This window comes from Oryctolagus cuniculus, chromosome 14 (genome assembly GCF_964237555.1).
Source record: "Oryctolagus cuniculus chromosome 14, mOryCun1.1, whole genome shotgun sequence".
NCBI lineage: Eukaryota > Metazoa > Chordata > Mammalia > Lagomorpha > Leporidae > Oryctolagus > Oryctolagus cuniculus.
Window position 1 is genome coordinate 76023376 of NC_091445.1, and position 27078 is coordinate 76050453.

Consider the following 27078-nt stretch of genomic DNA (forward strand, 5'->3'; position numbering starts at 1 on the left):
ATAATCTGAATTAAATGAATTTGCAATTCATCATTTTTGGTTCTAACCAGTTTAATTCATTGGCCAGTTTTGTGTCCACCTGTGTGACAGATACATGACAACAGACATTTAAGAACTTTTTCCATTTAAAAAAACAAAGTTTGAAAGTAGTTTAACATTTATAACTATATTGCTTTCCTTTTCTGCTCTTTGCAGAGCATGAATGGAAATCTGAAAAGGCTTGAGATGATATTAAATAAATAAATCCATATTCTTTGAATGTTCCACTTAACGTAATATATTTGAATATTCAATGATTGACATTAATATATTTCTTCTTTTATATGAAAATTCTAATGACAGAATTACTGAAAACCCTTTTCCCATGAAAGATAGTGGCATTGTAACACATCCATTAAAGAAAACATGAAAAATGCCTGAAATGTGTTATTGAACACCAGTGACAGTCAAAACCAGTACATGGCACAGGTGCTGTTTTGGTGCCAAGAGCAAAGGTGAGTAATGTTGTGATTCACAGAGGTGGAGGTGAAGGACAGCTTACCCTTCCTCCAGGTCCATTTTCACAGCCCAATTCATCACACACTCTGGTGGCCAGACTCACTGCTGAGATTCTCCGGGGCTGGGTACAGATGATGTTACATTTACTTGTTCCCCACTCATTCAGAAGCAAGTCTTCCAACAGAAAATGTGGTACTTGAGTACTTTTACCACTGCCTGTTTCACCTGCCACAACTACTACTCGGTGCCTTTTAAGAGTTTCGACAATTGATTCCCGGTGTTTGAACACAGGTAACTGTTGTCTCTCCTTTAGAAGTCTCTGATATTTAGGTGAGCTTTGCAACTTTCTAAAGAGGTTTCTAACAGGTTCCAGATCTTCTGCAACTGCTGATTCCAAGGACAGGGCAGAAAAATCCTCCTCAGAAACTAAGTTTTCCCAAGATTCCTCAGGGTCTTCAGAGTTTTCCTTCTTATTTTCAGAATGCTGCTGCTGCAGCTGCTGCTGCTGTTTCAGCTTGTTCAGAAGTTTGGCAATAAAAAGATCACGTGGTTTATTGGTTTCCATTTTATTTAATTCTTCTTTTTTCTTTTCTGCATCACTCCATTCTAGCCAAACATCTCGGTAAGTGGGAGGAAGTAACTGATGAACAGACTACAGAAGATAAGAACAGCAGTACATTACTTTTATTAACTATTGGAATTGACATTCAGTAGATTAGAAGGATAGCTATACGCCTCTTAAAATGTAATTCAACTCTTTTTTTTTTTTTTTTTTTTTTTTTTTTAAGACAGGCAGAGTTAGACAGTGAGAGAGAGAGAGAGAAAGGTCTTCCTTTTTCCGTTGGTCCACCCCCAAAGTGGCCGCTATGGCTGGTGTGTTGCGGCCAGCGCGCTTCCTCCTGGTCTCCCATGTGGGTGCAGGGCCCAAGGACCTGGGCCATCCTCCACTGCACTCCTGGACCACAGCAGAGAGCTGGACTGGAAGAGGAGCAACCGGGACAGAATCTGGCGCCCCAAGCAGGACTAGAACCTGGGGTGCTAGTGTCGCAGGCGGAGGATTAGCCTAGTGAGCCACGGCGCTGGCCGTAATTCAACTCTTCAACTAGTAAATCATTAATTCATATTTTTTATGTTCATTTCTTTTCATGTACTTGAAAGGAAGAGTGGCAGAGAAATTGGCAGGGGGTGAGCAGGCATGGAGGGTCCTGGGCCTACTGACGCCAGGAGCCCAGAACTCTATCCAGGTCTACTACGTGGGTGGCAGGGGCCCAAGAACTTCAGCCATCAGCCACCATCTCCCAGGATGCATTAGCTGGATGCTGCATTGGAAGTGGAGCATCTGGAACACAACCAGCACTCTGACATGGGATGCAGGTGTCCCAAGTGGCAGCTTAACCTACCATACCACAATGTTCACCCAGTTATTACTTTAATACAATATATAAATGCATGTGATGCAAATTCATAAACAGCACATCACATTTAGGCTTTGTGACTTCAGTGAACAACTTAACTTTAAAATGGGGCTAACAATAGTACCTCCCTTATTGACATACTCTGAGGTTAACTTTAAGTTAATATATGCAAAGTGTGCATTCCTGGAAAACGGTGAACTACTGAATAAATGTTTATTATTTATTCCTGCAGTGGTACAAAATGTACACAGATGGTATCTTATTTCTAAAATGCACAAAGGTCCTTTGAGATTCTAGTAATTGTATAATGTTACAGGCCAAAGTATTTTAAATGAACCACACTGGATGGAATCTAAGTTATCTTAACTCAGTGCTGTAAGAGGACCCACTGGCATTGATAGTTATTTTTACCAAGTAAACACAGTCTTAATACCTTAATTTGCAAAATGGGGGAAAAGACATTAAGAAATTTTACTGATTTCACTCTATGAAAAAATAAATTTTACTGGGAAAAATTGGAAAAGAACTATTGTTTGGAGTTCTATTTAATGTCTTAACTTTTCAGTGTGATTAACTGCACATAACCCTTAAGCCTCTGCTTCTAACCTAAATTAGTACAAAACTAAGACATTATCTTGGAAAACTAAAATTGAATTTGACATTTTTTATTTAAGGCTGTAAAAACAAGCAAACAGTAACACAAAATTTGAAATAGGCTCAACAAATGATGTAAATTCATCCTTTCCAGGAAAGCAGAAGGTAGACCCTAACAATAAGAAAATATGCTTAATTATTGAATAATGGAGGTTACATTTAAAAGTACTGTTAAATACCAGCCTAACTTTTAAAAATTTTAGGTTTGGTTGACCTCCATGTAGGCAACCAATAACCATTTTGAGTTAGAGGTCTTTGTTAAAATTTATATGCCACCTAAAAATAGAAAAACTCATTAAAATCTAGCAGCTACCAGTTGTACTACAACTATTTTTAATTTGTAAATTAATATAGCCCCCCAAATTGGATGAATCAAATTGTCTCTTTCAGACCTCTGAGGGTTTAAAGAGATAAAGATCATATTTAGGGGTAAAAGGAAGCGAAATTACAAATAATCAGAAATGAAGATTAAGCAGAAGCGGGAATTAGTAAGCAGAAGATTGGCATGGAGGGCCATAATTAAGCACTACCTTCTACAAGCACAGCTCTCTCTCCACAAAATATATTATACCCATTACTTAACAAAGGCGTTTTGAACTGCCTAGGCCTAAGAAGTCTCACCTGCCCTTTCACTAAACGATACAGGGCCAAGGTGGCTCCCAGGTGCTGGGCTTGCATGCCGTCCTCGGTTAGGATTGCAGGACATACTACCAGGACGTCATCTTCAGACTTGATTACTCTGACCCTACAAGGAAGCAAAAACATCTTTTTTTCTTAATGAAATCAAGTGAAAAGAAGCTGGGATGCCATTAGCATTCTACTTAAGTTTATACTAGCTATTTATAAATATTTTCATGAAAGGCATTATATTAGATAATGATTTATAAACATTCTACTATGAGATACAGAATGAGAGAGCTTCTTAAATGTGAACTTAACTCATAGGAAACAAAATGATTTTCATCTTACATTTTTCTAAAAGTTCAGTTAATCGGAAAAACATACCTACATTTCCAGTATCTACCTACTGGAACTTTTTCAAACGAAGGATTTGGACTCTTTGGAAGATTCTTCCTGACCCAATCAATCAGGAATTGTTTGGGAGATTTTCCAGTCCAGCTTCGAGCAGTGTAGTCAAAGTTTCTCACATCATGAGGTTCTTTCTTTTTATCTACAGTGGCAAAGATCAGTTCTTTTAAGTGTTATGCAATAATGTAAATTTTCTTTTTTGGTGATCAAGTCTCTTGCTTTTTGGGAACAGCACTTTTAGGAGAATGGCTGACGAAAGGATAGAAAAGCTTGCCTTTCTGTAATGATGTAGGGAAATCCTCTTAATGAACAGAATCATGGAAAATTCTGAAGTTAACAAATTTATCTTGAGGAACTTAGATATTCTTGTAAATTAGCTTTGAAACTATAAAATGAATCTAGGATACTCTGAATTATTATTTGTAAATTATACCACTTAATTAATTATACCACTTTAATTTTACCTTTTTCTTCTTCAGTAGGAGCTGCAGATTTTTCAAATAAATTAAAGTTCAAAGAACTTTCTCCTTCAGTGGCTACAGGAGGCTTTTTCCTTTCATTTTGTTGATATGAAATCTTTATTGCTGGATTGAATACAGGATGGTCTTCTAAAGTCTCCATTTCTACCAAGAAGAAAATATGTTTTTCTTTTGAAAATTTCTTTTTATTTATTTGAGAGGCGCAGCGAGAGAGAGAGACTCTTCCCATCTGCTGGTTCACTCCCCACATGCCCACAAGCTAGGGGCTGGGCCAAGGCTGGTGAGTGGGAACACAGTCCAGGAACCCAAGCACTTGAGTCATCCCTGCTGTCTCCTAGGGCCTGCTCTGCAGACAGCTAAAATTGGGAGCTGGAGCTGGAATCAAATCCAGGACTCCATGATGCAGACATCTTCACTCACATCTTAACTGCTAGGCTACATGTTTCTCACAAAAAAAGCTGGTTTTTTTTTTTTTTTTTTAAAGATTTATTTATCTGAGAGGCAGAGTTAGAGTGAGAGAAAGAGGGACAGAAAGGTCTTCCATCTGCTGGTTCACTCCCCTAATTGCCACAATAGCCAGAGCTGGTCTAATCTGGAGCCAGTAGGCAGGAACTTCCTCCAGGTCTCCCACTCAAATGCAGGGGCCCAAGCACTTGGGCCATCTTCCACTGCTTTCCCAGGCCACCAAACAGGGAGCTGGATGAGAAGTTGAGAAGCTGGGACTGCAAGCAGAGGCTTAACCTACTTCACTGTAGCACTGGGCCCAAAAAACAGATGCTTAGCTTCATGTATCTGGGTTTTAATGCCTTTTTATTTTGAAAAAATGTTTCTAGAAACAGTTAACCATTCCTTTACTTTCCTTGTAGTCAATTATTTAATAATTCCTACTAAGAATCTGTGTTAGAAGTCACAGGCAATCCTACAACATGTACTAAAATAATTTTTTTTAAAGATTTATTTTATTTGAAAGAGTTACACAGAGAGAGGAGAGGCAGAGAGAGAGAGAGAGAGAGAGAGAGAAAGGTCTTCCGTTCGATGGTTCACTCCCCAGATGGCCGCAACGGCCAGAGCTGCGCCGATCCGAAGCCAGGAGCCAGGAGCTTCTTCCCAGTCTCCCACATGGGTGTGCAGGGGCCCAAGGACTTGGGCCATCTTCTATTGCTTTCCCGGGCCATAGCACAGAGCTTGACAGGAAGTGGAGCAGCCAGGTCTCAAACCAGCACCCATATGGGATGCCGGCACTTTAGGCTAGGGTGTTAACCTACTGCGCTGCAGCACAGGCCCTTGTACTAAAATCTTTAAAATAAATTATTTAATAGATGTAGTAGGCCTATAAAAAACATCTTTACCAGAAATAAATACTCATGGAATTGTGTTCACCTCTTTTTCTTGAATGGATATGGTATTTTATGTTAGAAATCAAAGATTAGGGGCCAGTGCTGTGGCGCAGGGGGTTAACGCCATGGCCTGAAGCACCGGCATCCCATATGGGTACCGGTTCTAGTCTCAGCTGCTCCTCTTCCAATCCAGCTCTCTGCTATAGCCTGGGAAACAGGCTATAGCAGAGATTAGCAAACTGTGGATTACAGGCCAAGTCAAGTTATTTTTGTCTGGCTTGCCAGTTAGAATGGCTTTTACATTTTCAAGTGGTTAAAAAAATAAAGAGAATAAAAAGAGAACATGTGAAAGTTATCTGAAATTTATAGTTCAGTGTCTATAAATAAAGTCTGATTGGAACAGAGCCCTTCTTTTTTTATTATCAATTGCTACTTTCATGCAGTAACAGCAGTGTTGAAAAGTGGTGACAGAGGGCCGGCACCATGGTGCAGTAGGTTAATCCTCTGCCTGCGGCACTGGCATCCCATATAGGTGCCATTCTAGTCCCGTCTGCTCCTCTTCCCATCCAGCTCTCTGCTATAGCCTGGGAAAGCAGTGGAGGTGCTTGGGCCCTTGCACCTGCATGGGAGACCTGGAAGAAGCTCCTGGCTCCTGGCTTCAGATCAGTGCAGCTCCGGCTGTTGAGGCCATTTGGGAAGTGAACCAACGGAGGGAAGACTTTTCTGTCTCTTTCTCTCACTGAAACTCTACCTCTCAAATAAGCAAATAAAATCTTAAAGAAAAAAAAAGTGGTGACAAGAGTATGCAGTGGTGAAGTCCACAATATTTACTGTCTAGCTCTGTAGAGGAAATACGGCCATAGCCAGAGACAAAGAAAGAAGAGCAGGCACCCCTGCTCCCAACACAAACCTTGAAAAGTGGCTGCTCCCAATTAACCAGTGAGGCAGCTCCCACTGTTACCTCGTCCAGGTTGGGAAGATGTCCTAAGCTCTGCTTCTGTAACTCCAGACATAACTCTGCCCTATAGATTTCCCCTGGTATCTCTTTTATAAACATGCCGGGGCCGGCGCCGCGGCTCACTAGGCTAATCCTCCGCCTTGCGGCGCCGGCAAACCGGGTTCTAGTCCCGGTTGCCCCTCTTCCAGGCCAGCTCTCTGCTGTGGCCAGGGAGTGCAGTGGAGGATGGCCCAAGTGCTTGGGCCCTGCACCCCATGGGAGACCAGGAGAAGTACCTGGCTCCTGGCTTCGGATCAGCGCGGTGCGCAGGCCACAGCGCGCCGGCCGTGGCGGCCATTGGAGGGTGAACCAACGGCAAAGGAAGACCTTTCTCTCTGTCTCTCTCTTTCACTGTCCACTCTGCCTGTCAAATAAATAAATAAAATAAACATGCCGGACCCACTGGCCATGGGAAGTGCAGTCCTAAGTCACATAGGCTGCAATCTGAACCCACCAGTGCTGTAACAGTTAAGATCTGACGCTGATGAACCTATAAGTAGTGTAAGAAACTCAGGATTGTTGCTCAGTTCTCAGGAAGAGATTCCAGCTGAGCCCGCTGGTGTGCATAAACTGCTAGGATCCTCCACTGTCTCTGGTGCCTGTTTGAATGAAGGGAGTTTTCCAACTCCAGGTTTCGTAACAGCTTGTTACAGATAAGTTTGCCAACCCCAGGCATAAACTGTTAGCAAACAGCACACCCATAAAAAGGCATCCTCCATCCTAGGAAGGCTGACAGAGACAAGACAATACATTTACACACAGGAGAATCTGGATGTGTTTACCTCTTTGAAATTTCCTTATCTTTTCTTGAGCCTCTTTTTGGCCTTGCTTGTTTTTTTCTAGTTTAAAGGCAGCTGCTTGCTCCTTCGCATCCAGAAATTTCGCTGCAAGGTGCAAGTACCTTTCATTCTGTTTCAAGTAAGTCAATGAAGTGGAAATAAAAAGAAGAGCTAGATTAGTTTATCAATGGTCAATATATTCTATCAAAACCTGGGATTTTTGACCTTATTCTTTGAGTCAGCAAATTCACTTTTAGCAATTTTCTATAGGAAATAAAGCAAATGCAGAGATTGTGAGGCACATAAATATTTATTGAAGTGCTGATGGTAAAAAGAAAAACTGGAAATCATATCTAATACATCTCTGCAGAGAAAACTATTCAATTGCTAGAAAAAGTATGAGATAGCAAAAGAAAAAATATAATCCACATGGAGAAACTTTCCAAAGCAAACCTCAGAATAAAAGTAAGTACGAGGGACTGGTATAGTCGTGCAGCAAGTTAAGTCACAGCGTACAATGTGGGCATCCCATATCAGAATGCCAGTTTGAGTCTTGGTTGCTCCATTTCCTATCAAGTTTCCCACTAATGTGCAGTGGAAGATGGCAGTGGAAGATGGCCCAAAGAGTACTGCGTCCCTGCCACCCATGTGGGGAACCCAAACGGAATTCTGGGCTGCTGACTATAGCCTGGCCCAGACCTGGCTGCTGTGGCAATTTAGGGAGTGAACCAATAGATGGAAGATCTCTCTTATCTTTTGCTCTGCCTTTCAAATAAATAAATCTTTAAAAAGAAAAAATGAGTTCATTTCTGTAAAAATTATTCTATAAATATGTGCATTTAGAGGATTGTGTATGTAACAATACGCATCTGAAAGCTGCCTTTCCGTAATCTGGATTTTATGGACAACAGTCAGACATTAAATAAAAATGGCACCTAGGAAACATGGATGTTCCAGAAATGGAGGACATAACTCTACTGAGCAAAAACTAGGAAGAGTTTTCTTTTTTAAAAGATTTATTTATTTATTTGAAAGTCAGAGTTATAGAAAGAAGGGGAGTCAGAGATCTTCCATCCACTGGTTCACTCACCAAACTGCTATAATGGCTGGTGGTGGGGCCAGGCTGAAGCCAGGAGCCAGGAGCTTCTTCCTGGTCTCCCACATGGGTGCAGGGACCCAAGTGCTTGGGCTATCCTTTACTGCTTTCCCAGGCCCATTAGCAGGGAGCTAGATCAGAAGTGGAGCAGCAGGGACCTGAACTGGCACCCATAAGGGATGCTGGCATTGCAGGCGGTAGGATGACCTGCTGTGCCACAGCACTGGCCCCAGTAGGAAGCTTCCAGGTAAACAAACTAGTTGTGGCAGCAGAGTAGAAGCATACAGGCATGGGGTAGAGAAGAGGATGGCATGAGTGGCGCTGCTATGAAACACAACTGTTGAAAGCAAGGGAAGAGACAACTGAGCAAGCACAACTAGATGAATTCCGGGACCACACTGTGTAGAAGTGTAGATGGGAGGTTTAGGTATCTCCTTAAATTTGTCCAAATCACACTCACCCTTTCCTCTCTATACTATATATGGCACTCACACCACCATCCCTCCACCTATGCTTCCCTTGCCATCTTTGGCTCCTCAGCCCATTTTCCCCACAACGTTTACCATGTTAACCAATATTAAATGTACTGTTCAGTGGTTTGTACAACCATCATCACCACTATCCATCTCTAAAACTCTTTCCATCTGGCAAAGCTCAAACTCATAAAACAGAAACTCCCCACGAACCTCTCCCCACCACCAGCCTCTGACAACCATTATTCTTTTTTTGCAATTATTACTCAAAGAATTTAGCATACTCCTTACACTTAGGGTCTTTAAAATTATCTGATGGTTATCTTCTTAAACATGGAAGAAATGTACTTGACATCTATGAAGAGGTTACTTTATGCCAAAATTTTAAATAAGTGTTAGTCTGTTTAATTTTTACATCAACTCCTAGAGGTATTTCTCTAATTTATAAATAAAGAAAGTAGGCTCAGAAAAGTACAATATTTTGCCCAGGAATATCTAATTATAGGCCTACTACAGATTTCTACTCACAGGGTCAAATTTTTCTTCCTCTTCTAAACTTTTAGAATTTTCACTCTTTTCTTCTTCTTTTTGTCGTTCAGCATACTGCAAAATCCACTCCTTCATATTTACTTCCATATTCTTGTCTTCCTTTTTTGGCTACAAAGAGAAAACAAATGTTTGAAATACCAAAGTTAGAAAAAGATGTCTTAACTATCAATGACACTGCTTTTACAATTTCTTCACATTCACAAACAGCAGACACAAAAGCCTTAAAATCATATTCTTTATTGTTCAGAGAAGGATGAATGAACTCAACATTAATTTAAGAAGTCTAAACCTACAGAATCCAAACTATGTTAACATAAATAGATAAAACAGAATGAAAAGAGAACTACTAAAAACTTGTGTTATTTCTTGAAAACAGTGCTTTTATTAGGAGGATATTTCCAAAAATGTTTTATAATACACAGAGTATACCTAATGTCCACAGACCTTGGGTATTGCCATGTGAACTGATTCAACCGATGGGACATTAGCAAGAGGGGCAAAACAGGAGTTTGATAAGAATCTTTACACTGTGTTTTATCATTTTGAAATATCTGCTCTTGGAAGTCAGATGCTTTGTAGGAAATCTGACCAGCTGGAGACTACCACACAGTTGAGGAAACCCAAGTTAGTTATGTGGTAAGACCATGTGGAGGGACAGAAGTGTGAGGGATGCTTGGCTGGCCTCCAGCTGAGGAACTAGTCATTCTATTAAAGAAGCCACTGTGGATGTCCCAGCTTTAATAGATATCTCTTGGAATGGAAAAACCAGCCAGCTGAGCCCAGCCTAGACTGCAGAAGAATGAGGAAAAAGAACTAGTTGGCTTACATTACTACATTTTGGGGTGGCTTGTCATGCAACAATAGATAACTGAAAAAGTGACAGAAAAGCCTGGCAAACCAATCAGTTATATATAAGAACTGAAAATGTTTCAGAAACAGGAATTGTACTCATAAACTGTTATATGTGCTTCATTCTGATTTTATGTAACTTCCAATGCTTACTTCTAAATTACCTTAATCTTAGGGTCTTCTTCCTGTTTTTTGATTTTAGGTTGCAATGGAGGTGAAATAGTGGCTTGTATTTGAGGAGCCTGAAATTTTGGCCTACTTTTAGCTTGCTGCTCTTCAAATTCCTGACTGAATCCTTCAGGAAGTGCATCTTAAAATAAAATAGACTGTGTTGAAAATAAGGATGCATATGATACATAAGACACATAAATATTTGTTAAGCATATACATATATCCAGCATAGGCTTATAGCAAATAATTTTCTTCTACCTCTCATCTCCTGGGAAATCCTGTGATGAACCTGGTTTTACTTGTTGAACTAGAAGTAGACACATTCATCAGATGATAGCCAGCCCACTTCTACCTGGCCATTTATTTCATGCTCACCAAGATAAACTCCTAAATTTTCAAAAAAAGATCTTAACCTTTCTCACTATTTGGGTGTCATGTCCTTAATCAGCTACTAAAATGACTTGTACTCCACGTTCTTGTCATAGATTATGACCATGATCCTCTGTGTAATTACATATTATTCATTATATATTATTTATTCAAGGACAGCCCTAATATCTAAATCAAAACCCAATAGGGTTACAGTGAGGCAAAATTTGAGACTGTTACATTAACTGCATTGTAAAATGACCACCAAAAACTGAAAGTGGCACACAAAAATTTTTTTCTTGCATATATCACAACCTCTAAGAATATACTGAGAAGAAGAGAAAAAGAACACTTTAAAAGTAAATATAACAGTGAAAAATTTTAAGTACAAGTCAAAAGATTAAGATAAATACTGGTACTATTACAAAAGGTTTTAAACAAAGAATTAAAGGTCAATATTATTTACCATCTGAAAGATTTAAACAGAGCCAATCCAAGGCAGAATGAAGATCACCTCCATGTAAGAGTGTATTGGTCATTGCATCTTCAATGTCTTTAGTCTTAAATGAAAATGCTTGTAAAGCCATGTATAAATCCTATAAAAGGAAAACATAAAGAAAGTCACATTTGTTAATTTTCTCTTCTTTCATTGCTAATTTTATTTTTTCTCATTCATTTTAAACCAGAAATTCTAATACAATTTTAGTTTCAAAAAATGTTTTCAGTAGTTAACAAATATGCTCTTTATATTAATAATCTGGGAATGACAGATAATATTTTAAACAAAAAGGACAAGGAGAAATTGCTTATATTCTCATTCAGCAAAAATATTACTATAGTGTGGTATGTTTCCATTCATTTTTCTATGATTTTTGTAAAAACAAATTTCACTTAACATTGTAACATAAGCATCTTCCCATATTTTAAGAAACTCTTCATCATTTAATAGTTATACAATGTTCAATTAAGTAGACACATCGTAATTTAACATTTTCATGTGGCTAGACACTTAGGATATTTACTTTTAAAATAACAGTGTTTCAATGAACATCTTTATACATAAAGATAAAGCAACTTAGTTACTTTCTAAAGCACAATTTTTAGAGTTGTGTTCAAATTGAGCCCGCATACTGTTACTTACTCATTCATAACCTGAGGCTCCAACCTGCTATCATATTTCCAAGCTTCAATTTTCATTTGAAAAAACGAGACCAAATACATCCAGCAAAGTGCCCAGCACAGAGTCTAACATAGTAGGTATTCACTAAGATAATTTTGAGGCTGTTATTTTGTTCTCTTATTTTAATGTATGTATTTGTTTTATTCCTTCTCTCATCTTGCAGATGGAAACCATCTACATACTTTCCAGGGAAGTAGGAAAAAATGTGTGTGTGTGTTTTATTTATTTAATTACTTAAAATGCAGAGCTACAGAGACAGAGGGAGAAACAGAAAGAGAGAGATCTTCCATCCATGGGTTCATCTCACAAATGGCTGCAATGGCCAGGACTGGGCCAGGAGCCAGAAGCTTCATGCAGGTCATTTCCTGCCGCTTTCCCAGGTGCATTAGTAGGGAGGTGGAAAGGAAATGGAACAGCCAGGAATTGAAACCATATGTGATGGGGGCATTGCAAATGGCGGCTTAACTGCTCTGCCATAATGCTGGCCTCAAAAGTATTTTTATCTTACATGTGAAGCTTATAAATGACCCACTAAAAGGAACTTCTAAAAAGTTTGCTAAGTACCTGTAATTTTTTGGCAGTCAGTCTTCCAGAAATCATTCCCTTGTCATTATTTTGCTTTTTATGTTCGTTGATTACTCCAATAATTCTTTGCTCTAGTTTGTTATTAATTACCACCTGTTGAAGCCAAAACAGAAATATCAATTAGAAACTAAGTTATTAAAAAATCAGAAGGAAATCATATAGTTTTCTAGATTCCTAACAACCAACCCCAAAATTTTAGCTAAAATCAGATACAGCTTTCATTTTTTGGACTAGTGTTCCTTTGACTATATGCCTAACACATACTTAAGAAAAAAATAAGATATAGAAATCAACAAGACTACACTTAGCAAGAAGAAAATTCTTTTATAAGGCCTCTTGAGGCCAATGTTTCAAGACACTGTTCTGGGACTACCCTTACATTGCTATGATATAGATTCCATAGCCCTATCCTAAACATTACAAATCAGAATCATTGAGGATGAAGTACAGAAATATGCCTTAAGGTAAACCAGTCCAAACACTTAGTCTGATAAAATAAAAAAGGAATAGATGATGTAAAGGTCTTTTGGTCCCGAGTTTGATTCTTATTTTTCCCTCATAGCTATTTTACCTTTCATTTATCTCACATTTTTAACCTAAGACTACACAACATCTACCTGTAAAAATCTTTCCTTTATTGCTTTTTTCTTTTTAAAAGATTTTATTTATTTCTTTGAGAGGTAAAGTTACAGACAGAGAGAGGGAGAGACAGAGAGAAAGGTCCTCCATCTGCTGCTTCACTCTCCAAATGGCCCAAATGGCTGGAGCTGGATCGATCCAAAGCCAGGAGTCAGAAACTTCTTCCAGGTCTCCCACATGCGTGCAGGGGCCCAAGCACTTGGGCCATCTTCTACTGCTTTCCCAGGCCATAGTAGAGAGCTGATTGGAAGAGGGGCAGCCAGGCATGAACCAGCACCCATATGGGATGCTGGCACCACAGGCAGAGGCTTAGTCTACTATGCCATAGCATTGGCTCTATCACTTCTTACTGAATGTCTACTATGCAAAAAGCATAAAAATATACTTCAGAAATTCAGTTTGGCCCAGCAAACATCATAGAGAGACAAATTATAACCCCGCATAACAAGTCTTTAAAAAGATACATTAGGGGGGGATGACGTGGTGTAGTGGGTAAAGCCCCTGCCTGCAATGCTAGAATCCCATATGGGCACTGGTTCAAGATCCGGCTGTTCCACTTCCGATGCAGGTCTCTGCTATGGCCTGGGAAAGCAGTAGAAGATGGCCCAAGTCCTTGGGCCTCTGTACCCGCATGGGAGACCCAGAAGACGCTCTAAGCTCCTGGCTTCAGATCGGCGCAGCTCCAGCTGTTGGGCCAATTGGAGAGTTAACCAGCAGATGGAAGACCTCTCTCTCTGCCTCTCCTTCTCTCTCTGTGTAATTCTGACTTTCAAATAAATAAATACAGCTTAAAAAAAAAAAAAAGATACATTAAGTGCTAATAGACCCACCAAGAAAAATCAACCTGGTAAGTTATAAAGGACTTCTGCATTCTAGGCTGAGAATATATGGGCGAAAATTGGAGTCATAAAACCATACAGGATTTGAGAAAAGTGATGTCTCATGAACTAAAATTAAAGTGAAGAGTGATACAGAGTAGGTTGGAAAGGGATTCTAAGTCAGACCCAAAAGGATATATTCACCTTATGGAGACCAAAATTTCTTACAGGCTCTCATCATTGTGTTATTTACTTTTATTTATTACAGATTAGCTCTTAAGAGTATTATTTGCAAAAATTTATAATAATTAAATTTTTATATTTAGAGATACATCAGGTTTTTGAAGAAAAAAAAGAACACTTATTGAAATGACTCAAAACCTTGGTTACTTACTTTCAAAATAGATTTATCCACATTTGCAGGGCCACCAGAGTCATTTGCAGAATTAAAACTATAAATTTTTGGACCTATATATAATAGAAAACAAAGAGTCAAGGCAATTTAATGGGTAATATTCATTATGTTATTTTAATTTCTCCCAAAGATAGTTAAATATTTTAGTTTTGTTCATTTCTCCACATTTAACCCAGTAATTCAATCTAGTAGTTAGTGATACCCCTTTTTTAATTTTTCTAGAACATTTTATCCATTAGCTTTCTCCTAGGTTAACCAGTTTCTCATAAAATGCAAATGTCTGTCTCTTTTACATTAAATCTATCTTCATATTTTTAATTAGATGCTTTTCTTCCTGGCACTTAGCTGGGAATGTTAGATTGCTAGCAGCGAAGACGGGACATCTGAAGAGAAAGCACTCCTTCTCAAGGAAGGATGCTGGCAGAAAGGGAGGCAGGAGTTCCTGCTGTCTTTTCTTCTGAGAAGCAAGTCCAAGATCCTGGTAGTAGCATTCTAGTGCTGCCAAAATTAAAGACTACAAACTTGATGGTTGAACAGTATATGAATTTACTCTCTCAAATTCTGGAAGCTACAAGTTTAAAGCCAGAAGGGAAAATTAGTTTAGGGAAAGAGGGAGGTTAGTATTAGCAATGTTAAATTTGAGATGCTTGCCAAAACATGGCCAAATAGTCGAAGCAAATGTAGAAACAGCTGCCTTGAGTTTAAAAGTGCAACCAAGATATGACACATTGGTTTACAAAGGGAAAGATACAAATAATGGAAACAGATGTACTCTCCTGGAAGGGGTGTGGGAGGGAACTACACTGTCAAGAACTGCCATCCTGGGAGAGGTTGGCATCTGGGGACTAGAGGCCTAAGAACCTGATGATACAACAAATGACTATCAGAGAGGTCCAAAAATGTGGGCACCTATCAGCAAAAGACAAAGCGAAAGTTAAAAATAAGCCTAGTCCAGAGTAGATGGGAGACATTCTGTGTATTTCTAATCATAACTAGATACAGATTACAATAAATTGCAGGGCCAAGAACTGGTAGCCACCTTCTACCTGAAGATCTGCTATCTGCCTGCTTTTCCAGTCTATCTTCCTACCCTATGCTTACTCTGCGAATTCTTCCAGAACCCCAGGTTCTTTCCCAAGATCTTCGCACAAGGCGGTCATTACCTCCGCTGGAATACTAACTCCTTTTCCATCTCCATCTTAGTTTGTCACTTCTTTAGAGACCACCCGAGATTCTTGCTGCCCCCAGTAATAGATTACCCTGTTTAAAAACTCTCAGGCTTGTCTTCGTAGCACTTATCGTTATAAAGCTATATGTCCACACGGTTAATGCCTATCTCTGCCACGAGACTGGCAAGTTCCATGAAAGGTGATGTCTCTACAGTATTTCACTCATCTCATTCCCAACACCATGTCAGATATACGGTGTTCATATATACACAGATGCCCAAGAAATATTCGTTCAACGAGTATTCCAAGAAGAGCTACAAGCCGAGCGGCCTGCTGATCTGCAGCAGGAACTGGCCAGCTCCAAAGATGAGCTCTCAAACCAATCTGCAAGTCAAGCAAAAATTCATGGCTGCGGAAAAGAAAAGCAGTTTTATCATAGGTCACACCCGTGCTCACTGTGTATGGAAGTGACTGCCATTCTTATGATTGATTTTTCCAGAACACTTGGTGACACCACATCGCTGCTGAAAGCGATACGAAGAGCAGGTAGAAAACGGGAGGTTAGGACGGAACTCCACTCGGTACCAGTCTCTGCGGAGCCTAGCTAGCCGAGGATGACGGCCGCGGACGGCTCCCTGCCGACACAGGGGCGAATGCATTTACTTTGTTCTTGGAAGAAGGAAAAGTGGGCAACAGAAGGGAGACGCCAGGCAGCTACAACCCTATAGTCGGGAACCGTGGGGGCTCTCACAGCTTAGACTGATCTAAAATAAGGCCACCCCTTGGAGAGACAGCAGGTGTGATACAGATTTGGAGCCCGAGAATCCGCCCAGGCTGGACGCCTCCTTCCCAGGCACAGGCAGCAGAGAGTCTTCGGGTTGACAGGCAGGGGCTAGCGATCCTTCGTACCTTGTTTGACTCGAGGCTCCCTGGCGCCGGCAGCGGCGGCGGGAGGTGGCCTGGCCACCGGCTTCTTGCTCTGGGCCTCGCCGGCTGCTGCGGCCTCGGCGGATTTGGCCCTGGAAGCGGACACGGCAGCCCGGACTGCTGCGGCCCCGGGTGCCTTGTGTTTCTTGTTCTTGCCGCCCATGCTGTAGCGGTGGCAGAAGATTCCTCCCGGCCCAGTGACCTCAGGCGACACCGCACAGCCCTGGAGAGTTCTTCACATTCCACTGCTCGTGCTCCGCCACCTAGCCTCCCCCATCCGGGCTTCTCCGGTCTCGGCGACCGCTGCCACGCGATTGGTCCGATTCACCGGGATCCGCCTTCTTGCCCTTCCCCCTCCCGGTACCTGCCGGGGGTCGGGGACCAATTGCGGCTGACTGTTGTCTCTCTGTAGCCTCGAGCTGTTTACCCTTAGTGGTCTGAAAGGGAGAGGAAGAACAAAAAGAGAATGAATCTGGGAAGAACTTCCGTCGGCTGCGCGACTCGATTACTTTTGTCTCCTGCGGGCCACTGTTGAGCCTTCCTTGGACGTCACGCTCGGTGCGGTTGCAAGGCATCGTGGGTAGAGGGAAGATTGGGTCTTGCGGTTCTGAAAGATGGCGGACGCGTTCGGGGATGAGCTCTTCAGCGTGTTCGAGGATGACTCGACCACTGCGTCCGGAACCAAGAAAGACAAGGAGAAGGGGAAATGGAAGGGTCCGCCAGGGTCTGCGGACAAGGCCGGGTAAGGAATACGTCATACGTTTTTATTTTTTCTGTCGGTATTGAGGGTTGAAAACACGATTCCTCTCGGTGATGAGGGCAGGAAACAAGACCCCTGTAAAGAGCACGAGAAAGTGGGGCGTAAATTGAGGGGCATGGGGGAAGCGAAGGGACTTGAGAAAGAGGTCGGGGAGAGAGGGAGAATGCTGGTTTGGGGAGGCCGGGTCGTGGCGTTCTTGGTATCCGCAGGCTGCAGGAACTCCCGCCGCTCCCTTCCCCTCTTCCGTTACCCTGAGCCTACCCCTGTCTTCGTGGTGGGGTCGTGAGGGCAGGTGGGGGCACCCCCCAGGTTCTGCACCTGCAGTGTCAGCCAGAATCTTTGATAAGACCAAGAGCTGGTTGAGTAAAAAGGGAAGGAACTTAGAAGCAGCGAGTTGACCAGAGGGGAATATCAGATAGCAGCAGGCGAGAGAAATGTGATGACGCCGTAGCTCACTCTCCTGTAGAGTGAAGGGGATTCTGTTAGTGCCCACCGATAGGGTTGTTGTGAGCGTTAAGTGAGAGGCTCAGCAGACGTTCAGGGCATAATAAAGTCTAGCCTTGCTCAGTTTAGGTTTTGTAATTACTGGACCCTGAACACGTGTAGGCTGATGCGTGTAACCACGGGAGGGCAAGTCATGGAGTTCTAGAGGAACTGCTTACTATTTAGTACTCTAGACCAAGTCAGTGCGTTTTAAAAGCTTAAGAGCTTTGTAGGGAGCGGGCGTAGTGGATTAGATGGTAAAGCCACCACCTGCAATTTGGTATCCCGTTGTGGATGCCGATTTGAGTCCTGGCTGCCCAACGTGGGATCCAGCTCACTGAGGCCCCCGGGAAAGCAGCGGAGGATGGCCCAAGTGCTTGTGCCCCTGCTACCCAGTAGGTGGGTAATAGTATAGGGAACTCCATGTACTCATGACTGAGCTACAATAGTATCAAGTCATGATCCGTCTGTTTCCACACACTTTTTTAAAAAATTAAATGCTGCTAATCATGTTACTGTCCCCTAAATATTGCAGTCCTTTTTAAAATATATTTATTTTTTATTTACTGGAAAGGCAGAGTTAGGGAGGGGGAGACAGAACTATCCGCTGGTTCACTCACCAAATGGCTGCAATTGCCAGAGTTGGGCCAGACTGAAGCCAGGACCCAGGAGCTAACTCCAGGTCTCCCACATCAGTGCAGGGGCTCAAAAACTTGGGCCATCCTCTGCTGCTTTCCCAGGTGCGTTAGCAGGGATATGGATCAGAAGTGGGGCAGGTGAGAATCGAATTGACACCCATTTGGGAAGCTGGTGCTGCAGGTCGCAGCTTAACCCACTATGCCACAGCACCAACCCCAATACTTCAGTATTCTTATAGAGCAAAACTAACAGTTCCTTAACGCTGTTGAATATTCAAGTTCCCCAGTTATTTCAAAGGTGTTTTCTTGGTAATTGTTTGATTTGAATCCAGACAAGGCCCATACATTGTTTTCATTTTTCTTTCCTCTAAGTCTTTTCTTCTACAGAGGTCTCCCTCTTTTTTCCTTATGCCCTTGATGGGGAAAGGAGAATCCAGGTCATTTGTCCTATAGAATTTCCCACATTCTGCATTTGCTTTCTTAAACTGTCATTTAAATTGCCCCTTTGACCTCAAGGATTCACAACTTGGTTAGATTCTAGTTCAGTTGTTTTAGAGTAGTTGTGTGGTAGATTCTTGTTGTACTGTACCTTACTCACAATGTCCAATTTTTTCCACTCGGGTTAAAGTACCATCAGCTAGGTCTCTCACGAAACTTTCACATAATGACTTCAGCACCTGTTGAAGATGACCTAGCTTCATCATTAGTAGTTGCAAAGTGGTGATTTTCTATTTTTATCATACCTGAAATCGAGCTGTAAAAGAACATTCTATCATCAGGTGTTTGCTTGAAATGTAGTCCAGAAAGGAAAGGCAGGATGCATGCTTGCTTCTTTTTCTTTGTTTTGAGAGAAATTAAGTTGTGCCTTCAGGAACTTCCAATGGCTACCAACATGGTTGTATGAAAGTCAGAGTTAGACAGAGAGAACTCTTGCATCCACTGGTCCATACCCCAAATGGCTGCTACAGCTGGGCCAGGCTAAAGCCAGGCATCAGGAACTTCATCCAGATCTCACACATTGATGAAGGCCCCACTGCCACTACCCTGGTTCACTACCCAAGTGGCTACAACTACTAGAGTTGGGTCAGGCCAAAGCCAGGAGCTTCATCCAGGTCTCCAACATGGATGCGTGGGCCCAAGCACTCAGGCCATCTTCTGCTGCTTTCCCAAGTGTATTAGCAGGGAGCTGGATTGAATGTGGCGCAGTCAGGACATGAGCTGGTACCCGAATGGAACATGGATGTCACAAGAGGTTGTTCAGGCCACTGTGCCACTACATCCACCCATTCCATAGTTTTTAAGACTGGGAAAGGGTTCTGAAACCAAAAAGTTTGAGCTGCTACAGTGTTGTCTCATTTACATTTTCCTGATAAATGATGAGTTCCTTTTCATATGCATATTGTGTATTTGGATATTGACTTCCTTAAAGTTTAGGTTTTTGCTCTTTTTCATTGTATTGTCTTTTGAAAAAAACTGATGTGTATGGGGCCGGCACTGTGGTGTAATAGGTTAAGCATCTGCCTGCGGACCACCATCCCGTATGGGCTCCAGTTTGAGTCCCGGCCACTCCACTTCCAATCCAGTATCTTTGCTGATGGCCTGGGAAGGCAGTAGAGGATGGACTAGGTGCTTGGGCTCCTGCACCCTTGTGGGAGACCCAAAGGACACTCCTGGCTCCTGGCTTTGGTTTGGCCCAGTTCCAGCTGTTACGTCTGTTTGGGTGGTGAACCAGCAGATGAAAGGCCTTTCTCCCTCTCTCTGTTTAACTCTGCCTCTCAAGTAACTAAAGAAATCTTAAAAAACAAAAAACTGATGTGTAGTCATCATCCCCTAATAATGTGTCTTTAATATCTTTTCCCATTCTTTTTCTTGCCTTATTAGTCTTTTAATAATACTTCTAAGATTTCTTTATTTCAAAGTCAGAATGATGAGGGGGCAAGGGAGAGATATCTTTCATCTGCTGGTTCACTCCCTGTGTGGCTGCAAGCCAGGCGTCCAGAACTCCATCTGTGTCTCCCACATAGGAGCTCAAGCACTTAGGCCATTTTCTGCTGCTTTCCCAGGTGCCTTATTGGAGCTGGATCAGAATTCGAGTAGCTCAGAGTTGAACTGACACATCTATATGGGATGCTGGTGATGCAGGAGGCAGCTTAAGTCACTGCACCACAATGCTGGCCCCGGTGGTACTTTTTGAATAACGAATTCCTAGTTATAATACTATCCAGTTTATCCAGTTTCTACTTTTTAGAAATTTAGTAAATGTCTCTCGTTTCAAAAATAAAGATGAGAATTTTCCCATTTCGCCTTCTAGAGGCTTTGTTGTTTTTGCTTTTCCCACTTAGATTTAAAATTCATAAGGAAATGATTTTTGCTTATGAGTAATGTAGTCAGATTGAGTTTTTCTATGAATATTCAGTTTAGCAAGCATCAATACATGGCACTACTTTGACCACCAAATTCCACCACCAAGAATTTTCTTCATGCCATTAGAGAGAGCACTCATGTTTATTAAATTCACTCATAAATTTCTAACTTGTGATTTTTAAGATTTTTTAAATAGTGCTGTCAATGTCAATTTTAAAGTATTCTTAAGACATACCTTCCAAGGAAATAAATACAAAAAAAGTAATGTTCAATTTTACTACATATAAAGGTAGGGTGTTCTGGACTTTAGCCAGTTTTGATTTATAACATTTATCTATTTAATACATGATCTTTTTCTGCTAATGGTATGCATAATATATTGAGCAGTGTTTATGATGTAATGCTTAAAGTATGAACTGATAGTGCAGAATTCATTCTAACCTGTTTACTTTTCAGGAAACGATTTGATGGCAAATTACAATCAGAGTCAACTAATAGTGGAAAAAACAAGAGGGACACAGATATCGAAGGCACAGATGAACCCATTTTTGGAAAGAAGCCCAGGTTAGAAGAGTCAATAACTGAAGACTTAAGGTAATATTTCCATAGTTACAAATATTAGTAATTCTTAATTCATATCATAACATCAGGTTTTAAAAATTGCTCAAATATTGATACTTTATAAAAGTATTTGCTGAATTAGAGGAATGAAGATAGCTATTTTGACTTATGCGCTTACAAAAGCATGTAAACAAAGAGTACTTAAGTTTGGAAAATTCGATGATAACATAGAAAGACTCATCTTTTAATAGTTTAGAATTCAGTTTTGAGAAATAATTTTGAAGTGTGATTTTTTTAAAAAGATAAGATTCCTTTTTTAATGTCCCAAGAGGAAGGTCCTTGAAAGGGTAAATAAAAAGAAAGAATAAAGCTGATCCAGGAGATGGACTATATGGGAAGGAACACTGGAAGGAACGGTTTTCACTGTTGAGTGCAGCAGTAGAGTAGCTATAAATCTGAAGACTCCTGTCGATGAGGCAGACCTGTGGATGTCTATGACCAAAATGTGTCTGCTTTTGAAAGCTAGAACTTCCTATAAGTTGATATCAATATCTTTAGTTGACAGCTTTCCTATTATGGTGATGATCTTTACATTTTTACTTCCATTTCTTGTATGCTGTATTATAGTTTGGCACTACTGTGAAGAGTTTATGATTTTTTTGTTTGGAAAAAAAAAACAAACCAGCTAGCTACAAGTTGTAGCTACTTGTTTTTTTTAAGCTAGAGTGATAGTTTACAAAACAAAATTAATAGGTTAAAAATAATTGTTGCTTATTGTAACATTTGAGTTTTCTTCAAAGTTATCATTATGGACTTAAATATCAGAAATACAATAAATAATGAACCTAGTATAGAAGTTAATGGTTTTCTTCAGTTTATCCGTAATTGTGTCCTTCCAGAATCTACACAGAGAACCTAGATAAGTATAACTTAGGATTTTCATGAGCAAAGGAACACTTAGATAAATTACAGCAACATCTGAATGGGCTAGTTTATTTATTTTTAAAGATTTATTTATTTATTTGAAAGGCGGAGTTACAGAGAGGGAGAGAGGTCTTCCATCTGTTGATTGACTCCCTGTTTTGACCAGATAGTGATATAGCCAAGAGCTGTGTACAGACTTAACTATTAGAGGCGAATAAACATCCACATACCCATGAAAGTTAGAAAGATAAGATTTATTTACAAAGACTCCGGTCCGTGCTTACAACCACAGCACCGGAATAAAGCGTCACGGGCAACACATGTAGCATTTGGGAAGCAATCAGTGTCACCTTCATTTGTTTTTCTTCTTAGTTTTATATCCTTTCCATATGTAATCCCTTACCTGACCTTAACCTTATTAGCAGGGCTTCCAATCGGCCCAAGGCAAATGTTTTTAAAGTTTCTGTGAACTGGCCTGGCCAGGGCCATATTCCCACACAATTTGATTGGCACATTGTTTGGAAGAACAGATGTTGCCCTCTATTCCCCAAACAGCCTCTGTGTTCACCCAAGGTTGTACAGACTTAACTCCTTATCTTATTTACTTCTTGTCCTTGAGTCAAACTTTTTCCTTCTACTTTTAACAGTACTTTTTCATTCTCTTTACACTCCCCAAATGGCCCCAACTGCTGGAGCTATGCTGATCCAAAGCCAGGAGCCAGGAGCTTACTCCAGATCTCCCATGTGGGTGCAGGGGCCCAAGCACTTGGGCCAACTTCCACTGCCTTCCCAGGCCACAGCAGAGAGCTGGATCAGAAGTGGAACAGCCGGGACTCAAACTGGTGCCCATATGGGATGCTGGCACTGCAGGTGGCAGCTTCACCAATTATGCCACAACGCCAGCCCCCACTAGTTTAGTTTATACTTTTTGTTGTATATTAGTTTTTTCCTTTTTTTTTTTTCTGTGTATTAGGTTGCTTTTTTTTTTTTTTAAGATATATTTATTTATTTGAAAGGCAGAGTGACAGATAGAGAAAGACACAGAGGTCTTCCATCCACAGGTTCACTCCCTAGATAGCTGCAACGGCCAGAGCTGCGCCGATCCAAATCCAGGAGCCCAGAACTTCCTCTGGGTCTCCCACAGGGGTGCAGGACCTGGGCCATCTTCCACTGCTTTCCCATGCCATAGTAGAGAGCTGGATCAGAAGTGGAGCATCTGAGACGCAAACCAGCACCCACATGGGATGCCGACGCTGCAGACTGGGACTTTAGCCTGCTGCGTCACACCACCAGCCCTGTGGATTAGTTTTTTTTGTTTTTGTTTTTATTTGGCAGGTAGAGTTATAGACAGTGAGAGAGAGACAGAGAAAAAAGTCTTCCTTCTGTTGGTTCACTCCCCAAATGGTGCCACGGCCAGCGCTGCATCGATCCGAAGCCAGAAGCCAGGTGCAGGGGCCCAGGCACCCGGGCTATCCTCCACTGCCCTCCCGGGCCACAACAGAGAGCTGGACTGGAAGAGGAGCAACCAGGATAGAACCCGGTGCTCATATGGGATGCTGGCGCCACAGGCAGAGGATTAACCAAGTGAGCCATGGTGCCGGCCCTGTGTATTAGTTTTAAAACTAGCTTTGTGCTTTAACTAGACATACTTTAAACTACAGTGCTTTGTGACATACTTTTTGTTAAGATAACTATTGGAAATTAGCTGATGTTTTTTGAATAATTCATGTGGCATTCTGTTCTGTGTTTCTAATAAAAGATGTTAACGTTATTTGGAACTCTCAGCATTTATTGCAGTAATGTAAAAAGTTTTCTGAATATTCTTAATCAAAGTTTTTCCAATTTGTAGTACTTATAAGTGGACAGTATTGTTTTCCTTAACAGTGCAAATGAGAAGATTGTTATCTGATTACAGAAAAATAATTTATCTAAGTTAAAAGAAATTTCTTTTTTTAGTTTGACAGACTTGATGCCCAGAGTCAAGGTGCAGTCAGTTGAAACTGTTGAAGGGTGTACACATGAGGTAAGGATGAACAGCATACCATAAATTAGTGTTATAAATGGGATTTTTCTTTGGTATCTAGAATAATGATCAGTAAGCAATTTAGTCATGAGATCCTTATAGTTTCTATGGGGTGCACACAGTCTAGTGGAAAAGCTGGGACTGTATAATCAATCAAACCTGGGTTTAGAGACTGGCTTGGCATTTTGGGGGAATTTCTCAACCTCTTGGAGCATTGACTTTTTTTTTTCTGCTATTTTTTATTGAGGTTTATTACTTATGATTTTACATGTGAAGCATTAGCTTTTTAATTTGTAATTTTGGAATAGTGAGGTGTACTTCATGGAATTACTGTGAAAATTATGTAAGAAAATTTAGTAAAGAACCCTGCACAGACTTGTTATTTTTTTAGTACATGTTCATTGTCACAGTTGTATCATATTTGCAGGCTATATGTTATTTCTAGTCTTGCTCCAATAATTGATAAATTGTAGTTTCTTTGTTCTGCCACAAGATGGTGATCACTGATAGCTTCCATTTAGAAATCCAATATCCATTTAGAAATGCATATTTATATACATAAAGGACATAATTTCCTTTTATTAAGTATTTTGTCATTACAATGTAAACCTTAAAGCAAGTTTAATACTATAGTTAATTGGGGACCCTTATTAAAACTATCTAACAAGCAGAGTAAATTAATAAAAATAGCTTTCAGTATAGTTTTAGACTTTTTTTTAGAAATTTATTTTTTAAAAGATATTTATTTGAAAAAATTACACAGAGGGAGAGATAGAGAAAGATCTTCCATCTAGTGGTTGACTCTCCAGATGACCTCAGCAGCCAGCACTGGTGCAGGCCATAGGCAAGAGCCAGAAGCTTCCTTCAGGTCTCCATGTGGGTGACAGGGGCCTAAGCACTTAGACCATCTTCTGCTGTTCCCAGGACATTAGCAGAGAGCTGCATTGGAAGTGGAACATCCAAGACACAAACTGCTCCCAAACGGGATGTCAGCGTCGCAGCTATGCCACAGAGCTGGCCCCAAGACATCTTTTAAAATCCCTATTTTTCTACTGAGCATCCCACCATTATAGTTCTTTTTTTTTTTTTTTAATAAAGATTTTATTTATTTATTTGGGAGATAGAGTTACAGACAGTGAGAGGGAGAGACAGAGAGAAAGGTCTTTCCTCCGCTGGTCCACTCCCCAGATGGCCGCAATGGCTGGAGCTACGTTCCGAAACCAGGAGCCAGGTGCTTCTTCCTGGTTTCCTATGCGGGTGCAGGGGCCCAAGGACTTGGATCCTCTTCTGCTTTCCCAGACCATAACAGAGAGCTGAATTGGAAGAGAGGCAGCCAGGACTAGAACTGGACCCCCCATTATAGTTCTTTAGAAATAGCACTTAGTGTGTCAGGTTGTAATGTCCTTTATTTTTTTTTTTAATACTTTAATACTTTTTTTTTTTTTTTAATTTGTTTGAAAGGTAGAGTTACAGAGAGGCATAGGCAGAGAGAGAAAGAGAAGCCTTCCATCTGCTGTTTCACTCCCCAAATGGCTGCAGTGGCCGGAGTTGCACCAATCCGAAGCCAGGAGCCAGGTGCTTCCTCCTGGTCTCCCATGTGGGTGCAGGGGCCCAGGCACTTGGGCTATCTTCTATAGCTTTCCCAGGCCATAGCAGAGAGCTTATTGGAAATGGAGCAACTGGGTCTTGAACCAGCACCCATATGGGATGTGGGCATTGCAGGTGGCAGCTTTACCCTCTATGCCACAGCGCTGGCCTTGTAATGCCCCCCCCCTTTTTTTTAGATTTATTTATTTATTTGTAAGGAAAAGTTACAGAGAGGCAGAGGCAAAGGCAGAGAGAGAGGTCTTCCATCCACTGGTTCACTCCCTAAATGGCCACAATGGCTGCAGCTGAGCTGATCAGGAGCCAGGAGCTTCCTCCAGGTCTCCCATGTGGGTGCAGGGGCCCAAGCACTTGGGCCATCCTCCACTGCTTTCCTAGGCTACAGCAGAGAACCGGATTGGAAGTGGAGCAGCCAGTTCTCTAACCAGCGCTCATATGGAATGCCAGCACTGCAGGTGGTGGCCTTACCTACTACGCCACAGTGCTGGCCCCATAATGCCCTTTTGATCATCCTTTTGTCACTTATCTTAGATGTCATCTGATGTTCTGGGCTTACATAAGATAGAAAGAAATATAAACCCTCCTCTTAAGAGGTGAAAAGCCTTCCTGTTCTCTACAAATGTTTGTTTTTTTTAAAGTATGTAATATTTTTATTGAAAAGATGTGTAAATTTAGTAAATTACAGTAACTTCACTACCCTGAAAGGCATTTTCGTTTTTGTTGCCCTCACAGTCCTCATACACATTAACAGAGTTATATACCATAACAAGCAGCGCAATGTAATTACAAATTTCCACACCATTAGAAATGCCTCAAATTTTAAGTCCAAAAGACAAACCCAGAAACTTACCAAAATGAATATTTACAAATACAGTGTAGGAAAACCAAAGTATTTCAACAGTTTTGACATGCTTTCTCTTGGACAAAAAGTCACTACAGAGTGGAATAGCTGATAGTGTATAGGTCACAGAAAAGAGAACTTAAACCAGAAAATGCTAAAGAACTATGCTTTCCAAAGCCTTCCAGTGATCTTGAAGTTAAGACACAAGCAACTAAGTATACTTCCCAAGTTTCAAATCCTCATTAGTTGACTTTAGTAATCAGTGATGGCACCATGCTGCATACATTGCTGTCTTTGGTATCCCTGCAATCTTTTCATTTATGAGAAAACTTGCACCAAAGCAAGGTAGCAAGGAAACTAACTGGTTACCATGAAATGATAAGGCCCTAATGTTTGTTTTTAAAAATTTTATTTATTTTAGAGGTAGAGTTAGAGAGACAGACAGAAAGGT

The 27078-nt window shown here is 41.0% G+C and overlaps 2 protein-coding genes across 2 annotated transcripts in view; one reads left to right on the forward strand and one right to left on the reverse strand.

Moving 5' to 3' along the window:
- The window catches only part of DHX29 (DExH-box helicase 29), a 48176-nt gene extending 31403 nt beyond the window's left edge, over positions 1-16773 (reverse strand). Inside the window, exons 1-11 of the mRNA XM_002714035.4 lie at positions 16411-16773; positions 14312-14385; positions 12440-12553; positions 11162-11291; positions 10320-10465; positions 9286-9414; positions 7192-7318; positions 4061-4219; positions 3573-3738; positions 3189-3312; positions 542-1150 (exon numbers count right to left, since the gene is read on the reverse strand). Of these exons, the coding sequence (XP_002714081.2) occupies positions 542-1150; positions 3189-3312; positions 3573-3738; positions 4061-4219; positions 7192-7318; positions 9286-9414; positions 10320-10465; positions 11162-11291; positions 12440-12553; positions 14312-14385; positions 16411-16591 (1959 nt within the window). The 5' untranslated portion in view covers positions 16592-16773. The remainder of the gene's footprint in view (positions 1-541; positions 1151-3188; positions 3313-3572; positions 3739-4060; positions 4220-7191; positions 7319-9285; positions 9415-10319; positions 10466-11161; positions 11292-12439; positions 12554-14311; positions 14386-16410) is intronic.
- Positions 16774-16939: 166 nt separating this feature from the next.
- Positions 16940-27078, forward strand: part of MTREX (Mtr4 exosome RNA helicase) — a 100932-nt gene continuing 90793 nt past the window's right edge. Inside the window, exons 1-3 of the mRNA XM_002714036.5 lie at positions 16940-17170; positions 21130-21267; positions 24115-24181. Of these exons, the coding sequence (XP_002714082.1) occupies positions 17043-17170; positions 21130-21267; positions 24115-24181 (333 nt within the window). The 5' untranslated portion in view covers positions 16940-17042. The remainder of the gene's footprint in view (positions 17171-21129; positions 21268-24114; positions 24182-27078) is intronic.